Below are 12,857 nucleotides of genomic sequence, written 5' to 3' on the forward strand. Positions count from 1 at the left end.
GAGCATTTAGCTGCTACAGAGCCAGATATTTCCCTCAGGAGTTGGTAGAGACCAAAATCAGAGATAAAAGACAGCAAATATTGGACTTAATGCTATTGGACTGAATGATAATGTTATGACATGTCAGTGTTGTGTTCACCATTTGTTTCTGCTGCCCTCAAGTGACAGTTGAATGTTAATTAGACCTATATGGTTGTGATATACCAAAAACTCACAGTTCTAATCAACACTAACACTTGTTTCTTTAAAGTCAGGATGCTTGAGGTCTCTAAATCTAAAACTAAATCTAAAATGTATCTCTCCAGCTACCAGACATCAAGGGTTTGCAGCAGTAAATTCAAAGGTTTTCATAACTGGAAAAGGGTGAAGTAATTATTGTCTTCTGTTGCTTTTGTTATTACAATAGGGAGCAGAAAAACCAATATCTAGCCTGTCTGAAAATGTCATCAGTCAGTATTTCAGCGTTCAATTAGCCTGTTTTTTTTTGTTGTTGTTGTTGTTGTTGTTTTTTTTAATCCTGGGAGCTTCAGCAGTGATCAGTCTGCACTGATCTGTCGCCTCTGTCTAACTAGGTTCCTCCTGGCAGGTTTGGTAGCTTCTGTCAGTATTGTTTATGTGTGTTTGTATTGCAGCAGGGTGGAGATGTCAGTTTACATCCACTCACACATGGATCCTGCTTCTGATGTGTGATCTGATGTTGTTGCTGACAGGTGTGATAGATGAACACACAGTATCACATGTTAACTGTGACGGCTGTTATGAATAAAATGTCAGTTTGTGCCAAAAAAGTGTTGAGGTGCCAGGCACAGCCCTAATTTGCATAGAGGAAAAGGGTTTTTATGGGCTTTTAGATATTAGTTAATTTCACTTTATGTATTATATATCAAGCCCTCGTCTCACCCGCTGCCATTTTCTTTGAATTTCTAAACATGTTTTTCTCCACATCTCAACCGTAAACATAAAGCATCAGTGATAATTACAGTGCAGTCGCAGTAAATAAGTTGGAAAATATGAGAATTAGGGCTGCAACTAACAGTTATTTGCATTATTGATTAATCGGTTGGTTTACAAGGTGTCAGAAAGTAGTGAAAAATGTCACAAGTTTCTAAAGAGCAAGGTGAGGGCTCATTGACTAATCTTTTCAGGACAAGAATCTTTCTTTAGATAATGATTGTTTACCCAGTTAATGAAATGTTAAAGGGGTGCGTTTGTATTGGGACACAACTTAAGCAAAACATTTCTGATCATGAAATGTTGCTTCTCTCATTCCTACCAAAATATCTGCATATAATCTCTCTGTGAGAAGCCAGCATGTTTTAGGGATTATGTCACTTTCCAATTACTTTGCTTTTATGAGCTGCTGTTTCAGAGGTTGCCATATATTGCAAGCTGGATTTCCCACTTCAAAGAGAATAATTTCTGGGTCACACTTGCAGACTTTGATCAATTTTGAGCATTGAATGGAAACTGTAAAACAGGTCCTGCATTTCTTGTTTGCGGCCTCGGTAATCAGAGTCTTTTACGGTTCAATTACCACACTGTGAGCTAAATTTTCTATGTTTTCTTCCCTCAGACATGACGACTTGAAGGAGATGCTGGACAGCAACAAAGACTCCCTGAAGCTGGAGGCAATGAAGCGGATCGTGGCTGTGAGTATAAATAATGTTTACTTTGGGATTTCACTGAGCAGCAGATAGGGCCGCATGTCGAGTGAAGGGCGAAGTCACGGGAAGTTTTAGAGTAAAGCTGTTAAGTTCAAAACAGAAGCATCCTTCATTATTAATTTACTTTAACAGGAGACGACCCAAAGCTTGTTCTTGGTACCAAAATTGATTTCATTATATCTGAGTAATGATGTTGTAATGAGAGGTGTAATGATGATAAAACTGTACTGCAGTTAAGATGCTGAAGCTTCAAGAGACTTAATGTCCCTCAGCTATAAGACAAAGGCACTTTTAGATGACATAACTACAGTGGTAAGAGATGCAAACTGCGCAGTCAGCTGTTAAATATTCATTATCTGTGACAGATTCCTGCTTCTGAAGCTCCACACCCATCTCTTCATTCATTATGCCTGCAGGACAGAGAAGGCGAAAGAGGAGGGAAAGCATTTTAAGGGACTGGAATAGAATTTTAAAAAGTTGCAGCTTCTCTTACAAATTGCTCAAACTCTTCAAAAATGTCACCTTATGAAATCCACCTTGTGTTTTCTGGTGTGTGTTATCTCTGCAGATGATCGCTCGAGGTAAAAACGCATCAGATCTCTTCCCTGCTGTGGTGAAAAATGTGGCCTGTAAAAATATAGAGGTTCGTAATCAGCTCAGTTTCATGTTGCTTCATGCAATATTTGCAAAAAAAAAAAAAGTTCCTCTATTAAGGCTTTTTTATTTATTTTTTTTCTTTGCTTATAATTCAAGCATCATCTTATCACATTTTTTAAAAGCCCCATGGGGTCTTGCTTTATCTCACCTGAACAAAATTGCAATTTTCCACTCCTCTTTTTAAGATTTTTATCACTTTGCTTTATCTCAGGGGAAATAATTCTCTTACTGCTCCTTTCCACAGGTGAAAAAGCTGGTCTATGTGTATTTGGTGCGTTATGCCGAGGAGCAGCAGGATCTCGCTCTGCTCTCCATCTCCACGTTTCAGCGAGGCCTAAAGGTGCAGCAGTTTTCACATGTGACAGAGAAACACAACACAAGAATTTAGATTTACTCAATGTTCTTTTTTAATTCACATTGTGCACAAGTGGTCTCAAAGCAGAGCCACATAAAATCTGTGCTCTCTGCTTTTGCAGGATCCAAACCAGCTGATCAGAGCCAGCGCCTTGCGAGTCCTCTCCAGCATCCGAGTCACCATCATCGTCCCCATAATGATGCTGGCCATCAAAGAAGCCGCCTCGGATATGTCTCCATACGTCAGGAAGACCGCTGCTCACGCAATTCCCAAACTCTACAGGTGACCTACATGGACATTTTTAGCTCACAGGCCAGAAAAACAAGATAGTTATGACTCACTGTTTACTGAGTTTACTCACCGTGGTGAATTCAGAGGCTGATGTTTATTTATCCCTCTTAGATTATTTCACTTAAGTACTCAGTGGAGATGCCTACTTATTAAACAATGATTAAAAGAATCATTAATAATGAATTTGTGTTTTAGAAATCTGTTTTTGAGAGTTCATTATTCACTTTGCAGCTTGTTAGAGAGCCCCGATCCCCTGTTTGAACCACCAAGATCAAATGTGATGACTTACTGCCACTGTGTAATTAAAGCTCTTTATGGCAGTAAGAGGTATAGCAGTCAGAAATCCATTACTGCTCTAGTGGTAAAATCTATTTGTTTCATCCACCTGGGTATAATTTTTAAGCACAACTGATTTCTTACTCTTTCTGCAACGTTCCCTCTTTCATGCATTTAAGTGATTTATCCTCCTCTGCCCTCAGTTTGGATCCAGAACAGAAGGACCAGTTGATTGAAGTCATAGAGAAACTCCTCGCTGACAAAACCACGGTGGGTTAATATAACTTTGCAGATTTTTTTTCTCTCTAGATTTTACTCAACAAATGCAAATAAAAGTTTGAAAAACACAGAGCGCAGAAAACATCAGTACCAGCTTCTGTGCACGGCACCAGATTGCATTCAATGCCTCAGTTGTTTCAGGGCTTATCGTTTGTTTAACCAGCCTCCCTCTCCACATTTCAGTTTTTGCATGAGCTGTTGTAATTTCTCACCGGTTCATATCAAAAACAGAAACAGGCTGTACATTTCAGTCACCAATTACAGGTTTCTTGGTCGTTTTTAAGATGTGACTGTAGAATTACAGTTGTCATTCATGTGCTGCAGTTGGTGGCGGGAAGCGTCGTCATGGCCTTCGAGGAGGTGTGTCCGGAGCGAATCGACCTGATCCACAAGAACTACAGGAAGCTGTGTAACCTCCTGATCGACGTGGAGGAGTGGGGGCAGGTCGTCATCATCAACATGCTGACCCGCTACGCCAGGACCCAGTTCCTCAACCCAAACATCAATGTGAGCAAGGAGCATACATGCTAGCTCGCTCTGTGATGATAAATATAAAAAATGATAGAAAATAGTGAAAATATCCCTTCGCTATTTGTTAAAACCAATGTGACGTCTTCAGATTGCCTGTTTTGTCCAACCAACAGAAAACAAATGTCTTCTGAGGGACAATTAAGGTTTTCTGAATCTAAATCTAAATGAGTACTAACTGTACAGAGACACTGCTCGTAGTATAAAGCTGCATATCAGTTAATTTGATTACATATAAGACTATACACTGATTGATTGTTTGATTGTTGCATTTCGCAGCAACAAAACTACATTTACTCATCGTGCGTCACCAACAACTAATTTGCATAGGAATGGGATTTTAGGAGATTACTATAGGTGCTTTTTTTTTTTAGCAACACAGCTGTTGTTTTATTGGATTAATTATATTCTTCCAGCTTCTCCATTGTGCCTGTGCAGAGGTAGAAATTGAAATCATCCTCTCATTATTTCCCTCCTTCTCCGTTGCCAACTTGGTGATTCTCTTCTCTGTGTTTATCAGTTTTTCAGACCCACCTGTCGACTTATTTTCTCACAGGCAACTAGCGGCAAATTGAGGCATTTTTCATACTATGTTGAACATTGTTGTCATTGTAATCCCCGATGCTTGCAGTGACAAATTGGTACTAACATTTTGCGTGACAAATTTGTCTAACGTCAGGAGGTCTAATGATAATGTGTAATAGTGTTGCTGCTTTTTAACAAATATATTCAAGAGAAAATTACCATCTGGTGACTTCTGTTGACTTTTTAAGCTGCCAAAAACTACTTTCCATGCAAGGGATGTTCCTGTTCTGGTATGTTTGTTCCCCAACACACTGTCTAATCCCCACTGTCTCTGCAGGAGTCTCTGCTGGAGGAGGGAGGCGGTGGGGAGAAGACCTTCTACGGCTCAGACGAAGAGGAGGACGAAGACGAGGAGGAGAAAGAGAAGAAAGCGGAGGCTGCCGTCATGGCCAAGAGGAAGCCGTATGTGATGGATCCAGATCACCGGCTGCTGCTGAGGAACACGAAGCCGCTTCTGCAGAGCCGCAACGCAGCTGTGAGAGCACTAGCACTTTTAAATTATACACACACCTCAGATCATTATAACACACAGCACAGCTCATTAACTCTCCTTCTGAGTCAGTTTGCATGGTAGAGATCATAATTGTTTCCTCCTCCATGTTGTTGAGCAGCAGGTTGGTGTCGTGATTACTTGAGATCTTGATAATCACAGCCTTGGTTCATGCTAACGAGCGTCCGTCCAGCTGAAGTGTCCTTAATCAGAGCTGACCTCGTGCTCTGAAATGAGGACAAGTGACAATTTCTTAAAGCATCACACTACATTAGTGCTGCTGTGGTCACCTTAGGTGGCCTGTTTCGTCCCATGTTAGATATTATGAAATCCACCTGTCATGTGTTAATGCTGCCTTCTTGCCGCTGCATAAAAACTAAGCATGAGTTGCTTAGCTCAAGATCAACCCTGCTCCTCAGGCAACAGACCCCTGTCACTGTGCTCTGTATCTGCTATTGATGCACCTTATTGTCTTGCACTCATTAAGCAATTAATAAATGGCTCCCCTTTACCCTGATGTCACTTCAAAGAGTTTAATTTGTTATGAGCCTGTTCAAAGCTCTTGTTTTGCTCATGAGTGAATACCTGTGGTAAAATCCCACATGCATATTCTTCCCCACGGGGCATTGGAAACGAGAATGGCCAATGTTTTTATATTAACAATGTGACCATGAGAAAAGGTTTGCAGGTAGTGATGATCCTCCTCCTGATCCATTTGCTAACACATTCACTACAACATCTTTATATGGTCAGTGTTTCTACACAGCACATTGTGCTGCTGCCAAGTGGCCAAAAAAATCACTTAATGCAGGTTTAAATTGCATGCAACATGCTGACTCCTGAGTCCTTCAGAGTCCTAAAAACACAACCTTGAAGGACTTACTGCCACATCATTTCCTGAACTTGAAATAACTTTTAATCTTCTCACTTTTAGCTTAGAGCTGTAAAAAAAAAAGAAAAGTGCAAAACATATTCAACACACTGACAGAATAAATCCAGCACATCTGCACTGCACTGCAACATGAGGCAGTGTGAAGAAGTGATGCATTGGTAACAGGGCTGTTAGAACAAAGCTATGGACACATTACCCAGAGGGACAGTGTTGGCACAGTGTGCTCAGCGTTTTACTGTATTTTATAATGTGAGAATATATCACTGAATAAGATTTGTCCTGACTTCTCTTCTCTGATTCCCTGCACATCTCAGGTGGTGATGGCTGTAGCTCAGCTGTATTTCCATCTCGCCCCTAAAGCAGAGGTTGGCGTGATCGCCAAAGCCCTGGTCCGTCTCCTGAGGAGCCACAGGTGAGCTATATTGGCTAGAATTTCAAATAAATAGATATACCGTAAATATTTTGGCAGCAGTGTATTCCAAAAGTAGTCAAGCCGTCTCACAACTTTACTGTACTGTAGCCGAGAATGGAGCTAAGGCTGAGAAATAATGAGAACTGCATCTGTGAGTCTCACTTGAAAAAGAACAGAAAACTAGCCAAGCTGCCAAAAAAATACACAGCTGAATGTGACAAGAGAAAACTATAATGACCATGAAACTCAGCAATGTGAAAAACAGTCTGACAACAAGAAAATGACAGTGAGGGTAGTAAAACAAATCTTTATAGCCCTGATGGAGAAAGTGGAATTAAACAGGGAGCTCAGTGAGGCTGAGGTAAACATGAAGGCATAAAGCATAAGGAGTGATGAAGGCACACAGGTGGCCTCTCGGCTGTAAGTCCTGCAGACTGTCAGCCTTTTATTGAACAAGTGGCTCCTGGTGTGCTGTAATGGGATCATCATTCAGATATGACCAAACAGCAGCGTCTCTCTGTGGGGGATTTGTCAGAAATCCATCGTACCGTACGATGTGCTTCATTAGACTTCATTATTTGTATGGAGTCAGTGGCGTCCCGTCTAAATTGTTTTTTTTACTTTGATTAATACATACAAAGATATTTACCAAGAAAGCGACATAACTTTTCTAAAACAAGTTGTATTGTTCTTATTACCCACATACAGATATTTCTAAAACAAGTTGAAGATTCCAGAAAAACTCTGAATATTTTATTTATGAAGATCAATAGTTACCTCTTTTTTGCCCTCTAGCAGTGCTGTAGAACTAAGAAGAGTGAGGTTGATGTCAGTCAAACACAGTCAGGAGAGGAGGTGTAATCAGGTGGAATAAGTCAAAGCACTTTACCAGGATCTCAGTTGACTCAAACACCCACACAAATTTAGCATTACCTAGTTGTCTTGTTTTTGCTTTTGACTGGTGAGCCATCAGCTGGCTGCAAGAGCAACCAAAATGCCAGAAAAAGGTTTATGGTGCCAGCTTTTACCTGTTAGTCAGCATAAGAATTAGCTGCACTATCAACAGGACAGTGAGGGCTTAGAGCCCAGATACTGTCTGTTAGCCTTTTAGCATTTTTTACTACTCCTACTCTCCACTAATCTCTCCTGTTTCTGTCTCTTCCTCCAGTGAAGTCCAGTATGTTGTTCTGCAGAACGTGGCAACAATGACGATCAAGAGAAGGGTGAGCTACACCTGCTGCTATTTTATGTGCAGAGCTTGAAATCAGATGCTGATGGAGCCGCAGGTTCACTCAGTTTACTTATTTATTTTCCCATCTTTATGTTTCACAGGGGATGTTTGAGCCGTACTTGAAGAGTTTCTACATCCGCTCCACAGACCCGACCCAGATCAAAGTCCTCAAGGTTTCTTCTCTATTCTATCCTACTCTATTGTTCCTCCAGTCTGAATTGTGCTGCGAGCCTTTTCTCTTTTATCTTAATACTGAATCAATGCAGGGCCTGTGCAGTAACTAATTATTTTAAACCCTGTTACACTGACTTATTTTCCCAGAGCGAGTGGAGAAATAACATGTTAAAATTTGGGGAAAAAAAACAAAGTAAGGAACATTAAACTGTCAAAAGATGTAATTTATTTCTGTCATTGTGAAAGATGAAAACAATATTGAATTTGAACTCACTCAGCCAAAGGATATTGTTACCTTGCCACACCAAATCAATCCCCATGAACCAGAGTTTTTACAATGTGACAAAAGTAAAAAATTCGAGTGAAAGTCTTTGGCCTAGTAAGTAATCAACATACAGTTTGGTTTCGCTTTTAATTAAGGTTTTACTGTGCAGTATTTTAAATAAGGCATGTTTTGTTTTGTCTCTCACAGTTGGAGGTTCTCACCAATTTGGCCAACGAGACAAACATTTCCACCATCCTCAGAGAGTTTCAGGTACAGTGAAGTGACTGAATCTTGTCTTCAATCAGGGATTTGCCAGCAGTGGGCCACCTTTATGTTATTACTGTGCTAAGTGAATATTTTCTCTTGTAGACATACATTAAAAGCATGGATAAAGACTTTGTGGCTGCTACAATCCAAGCCATAGGCCGCTGTGCCACCAACATCGGAGAGGTGAGGGACACGTGTCTGAACGGCCTGGTGCAGCTGCTGTCCAACAGAGATGGTGAGTCTGTCATACTCTAGATGTTTTTAAATGGTGCATATGATATAATTGGAATGAAATGATGTAGATATCAGTACCAGACATTAGGTCAAAAGTTGAATTTAGCGTGTGTAGAATTGTAGAATACATTTTTTTGCACAGTGAATCTAGTGGGTCAGACATTAGCGAGAAACACACTTGGTGGAAATGAGGATGAACAGCAGATTAAGGAATATTTATTCAATGTTCATGCATGATTTCAATGACTGTGTTTGTCCTGCTGTACAGAGCTGGTTGTAGCCGAGTCTGTGGTTGTCATCAAGAAGTTGCTGCAGATGCAACCGGAGAAGCACAGTGATATCATAAAGCACATGGCAAAACTGACAGATAACATCCAGGTAAGAGTGTCATTCATAACCTGCTTTAATTTGCATGGAAAAGATAAAAGGTTGCTGTGTGAAAACAAGCCTGACAAATTTTCTTTACCTTACCAAAAACTTTAACAGACTGCTACCAGATGAAACGGTAGATGTGTAAACACTGTATCCATGTAATTTAACCTTGTCTTGTCAGGTGCCGATGGCACGTGCCAGTATCTTGTGGCTGATTGGAGAGTACTGTGAGCATGTACCTAAGATTGCCCCGGATGTCCTGAGGAAGATGGCCAAGTCTTTCACTAATGAGGAGGACATCGTCAAGCTACAAATCATCAATTTGGCTGCCAAGCTGTATCTCACCAACTCTAAACAGGTATGAATTAATGAGAGTCAACTCAAGTGTATCAAACATTTAGTAAAACAGTTATCATATGATTTTACTCCATCTAAGTGTGCTCAGATGTCTGATATTCAGAATATTTAAATACTCAAGTTAGGAGCAAGTACCTCAAAATTATACTTAAGTATAGTACTTGGGTACTGTACTTTGTTACTTTCCACCACTGCCACTTACCACCTCTGACTAGAGACATAGCAACCACCTAGCAACCCTCTAATTCACCCTATGAAACAACTAGGAACCTATCAGGTACTTTATCAACTAATTACCCAGTGTAGCATTTGTTACTTTTCATTAACGTTATTATACCAGACTGTGTCATTTGTTATGACTTATTCACTTAGCAACCCTTAACCCTTAACCCTTTCCCTCTCCTCGCAGACCAAACTGTTGACGCAGTATGTTCTCAACTTGGCCAAGTATGACCAGAACTATGACATCCGTGATCGGGCGCGCTTTATTCGCCAGCTCATCGTGCCCACAGAGAAGAGTGGGGCTCTTAGCAAGTACGCTAAGAAACTTTTCCTTGCCTTGAAACCTGCACCAGTCCTCGAGTCTCCATTTAAAGGTAAAGAAGACATTTTAAAGTCTTTACTCGATTGTAGCCACAAATTTAAAGCTCACACTTTCTTCTTTATGTGTTGCACTTCACCTCTGTGCGTCCCTGCAGATTTGCATTCCTTTATTTTGTGTTGTTGCAGATCGAGACCACTTCCAGTTGGGTTCATTGTCCCACCTGCTAAATGCCAAGGCTGGGGGCTACCAGGAGTTGCCCGACTGGCCCGAAGCCGCCCCAGATCCCCTCCGTGCGCAACGTGGAGGTGAAGGAGTCTGTGCGTGCAGTGGGAACAGTAACATACAGAGACACAGGGGCCCTCTGGGGTCTCCAGGGGCCCCAAAAGATGGAGGGGAGCAGGGGTTGCTCCTGCCCCAGAGCAGTGCCTCAGAGGGGTCGGACAGAGTCACCAGAGCCTCCCATCCAATATAACATTGACTCCAATATAACATTGATTCCTCTTTCACTAGCCATCTTTCATTCACTTACAGCTCATTAGCATTAACAACTCATCAGTAACATACATCCTTTTTGGCCTCCATCTACCTCCAAATGGATGCTGCTTAACAACCCCTCCCCCCCACCCCTCTCCATGGAGGAAAATGACTCACAAAGGAGAAAAGAGGATTATTGTCTGATTAGTGAGAGCAAAAGTTAGACAGAAAGCCTCTCTTTAAAAAAACTCCTGACTCACTGTGAAAACAGTCAGAGGTACTGAACTCCTTGCCCTCTCTGCTGCACTTGCATCTGTTTGGCAGCAGCAGTTCACTCGCCCCCGTCCTGGTGATTTCTCACCGTTGTTTGAGCCAATAGCACATGTGACGCAGACGGGAGCAACAGCCTAAGTTCTCAACAGTAAACCACATCTCCTGTAGTCTCTGCTGGAGGTGTTTTTGCACAGATGCAGCCAGTGTTTCATACATTGCACAAATGTGATAAATATATTTCATTTTGGTCCAATACTTTTAAGCTCTACTGGATTATAGACCAAGAAACAAACTCCCATTGAGTGTTTTAAAAAATACAACATGAGTTCTTCTGTATAGCATCATCCCAACTCACCAAATTGCCTCCTCTCTTTCTCCATCCCATTCACTCCATGTGCCGTCGGTTCATAACCAACAATGTGTTTTCAAAATGAAGACATAAAATCAAGAACTTGAATGTGTCACTTTGTGTCAAAATCAAGACTTTTTTTAAAAAAAAGCACTTGATTTTAAATTACAGGAGTGACCTCAAGACCTGATTTTGTCATCATAATTGTTAATTATCAGTATAATAGTGTAGATTCTTCCTCACTAATCCAATGTTTCATACCCAGTATTAACTTGCTGTTTGCTTGTGATGCAGATTTCAAGATGAGGCCGCAGGTGCATTTTATTTTAATTTGACTTGTATAATGAGAGAGACAGGGTCATAAAAGATCACACCAGGAGATTTGTATGTTTTAGATAAATATAATTACATTACTGTTGACCATCATCCAAAGCATTTAATTCATTTCTAATTTGATTCCCTGCCTTTCAAGCAGATATTGCTTCCCTGTGCGCTTGCTTTAGATAGCCAGTCTATCACAGTTGATATTTTCCTGCTTTTATTTTGTCATCAGAGTGACTTTGGATAAATCTCCCTGTTGCTGCCTTCAAAGATTTTCTGACAACATACGTCATAACTGCAACTAGGTTTGCAATCTAAGCCCCTAATTTACTTCTCTAATTGTGGTCTGGCAAGAATCAAATGACATTAGCCCATGACGTCTTCGTCTTGCAAGTGATAATTTACAACTAATGCATCAACATGAACCCTTTCTGCACCCAACTAGACCAACTCACAACTGGCTGGGCTTCTCACTGGTCACAGTTTTCACATTGGGAAACCATGACCCATTTCCTCTAAATTACTCACCTAATTAATTTTTTAGGACATGCAGTATAATGATAATCCAGTTGTAATAGGTTAATAGATTTTCATTAGGTTTACACATATATGCACACCAGTTTATTAGGTACACCCAGGTAAAACTAATGCAGTCTAATATGACAAAAGATAAATAAAATACACATCTGAGCAAATGCGAATGAGCAAAAAATGATAGACAGAAGGCGTTTGATCTTAAATACAAACAACCATATATTAGAGCTGAAACAATCAGACGATTAGTAGTCTATTAGTCCACTGAAAAAATAACAACACTGTCACATTTCAAGCCAAAAAGCTAAATATTCTCTGGGTCTAGCCTCTCAATCACTAAGATCTGCCACATTTCCTTGTTTTAATATTCATCAGGTTTGATTCACGTCATTGGTAATTGGTTTGGTACATTTCTAGTCAGGCTCAGTCAATTCCCTGTGAGTATTTTACATGCTTAAATCTTCCCACTAAAATTACAGGTGCTGTTGTCACCTTTAGCCCCTGGAAATTCTCTGGGTGTTTTTCTGCACAGCAGATGCCACAAGGTAGTCCCAAAAACCTTGAATGTACAAAGTGGATTTTCAAAATTTATTAGAATGTCTGAAAAATGAGGAAACCAGTCTAAAAAATGATGGTATGCTTTGAAAAAATGGTCAGCAATAATGTCAAATATACATGATTTGTGGTTAGAAAGCACAAACAAGTAAAACCACCAGTGTGGTCCTTGAAGTAGCAGTTCATCTGCTCAGAAACCTCTCTGGGTCATTATCAAACTGAGCGTCCCATCACGTTCGCTCATGTTGTGGCTGTAAATGCTCGGAGGGTCAGTGGATCCTCTGACACCTCGACCTCTCTGACAGACTCTCCCTCTGCTCGTTGTACATCTCCACAGACAGAGGAGGTCATAACCACCGGCGAGGGGCGGATCGGCTTGTTAGGGGACTGGCGAGAGGTGCCCCACCCCCACCCTGTTTGAGTTTGGGAGTGCGGTGGTGTTTGTTTTGATGCCTGCTCTGTCTTTCCTCCTGTACTC

At 40.8% G+C, this 12,857-nt stretch overlaps 1 protein-coding gene across 1 annotated transcript in view; it reads left to right on the forward strand.

Annotated features, from left to right (window-relative positions):
* The window catches only part of LOC108883027 (AP-3 complex subunit beta-2), a 32,979-nt gene that overhangs the window by 6,361 nt on the left and 13,761 nt on the right, over positions 1-12,857 (forward strand). The window contains 17 exon segments of the mRNA XM_051073179.1: positions 1,574-1,649; positions 2,233-2,307; positions 2,566-2,661; positions 2,798-2,958; positions 3,447-3,513; positions 3,847-4,029; positions 4,913-5,110; positions 6,332-6,429; positions 7,598-7,652; positions 7,762-7,833; positions 8,307-8,369; positions 8,469-8,601; positions 8,869-8,978; positions 9,154-9,330; positions 9,739-9,925; positions 10,059-10,156; positions 10,158-10,190. Coding sequence (XP_050929136.1) covers positions 1,574-1,649; positions 2,233-2,307; positions 2,566-2,661; positions 2,798-2,958; positions 3,447-3,513; positions 3,847-4,029; positions 4,913-5,110; positions 6,332-6,429; positions 7,598-7,652; positions 7,762-7,833; positions 8,307-8,369; positions 8,469-8,601; positions 8,869-8,978; positions 9,154-9,330; positions 9,739-9,925; positions 10,059-10,156; positions 10,158-10,190 — 1,882 coding nt within the window.

Source organism: Lates calcarifer, linkage group LG10 (assembly GCF_001640805.2).
Source record: "Lates calcarifer isolate ASB-BC8 linkage group LG10, TLL_Latcal_v3, whole genome shotgun sequence".
NCBI lineage: Eukaryota > Metazoa > Chordata > Actinopteri > Centropomidae > Lates > Lates calcarifer.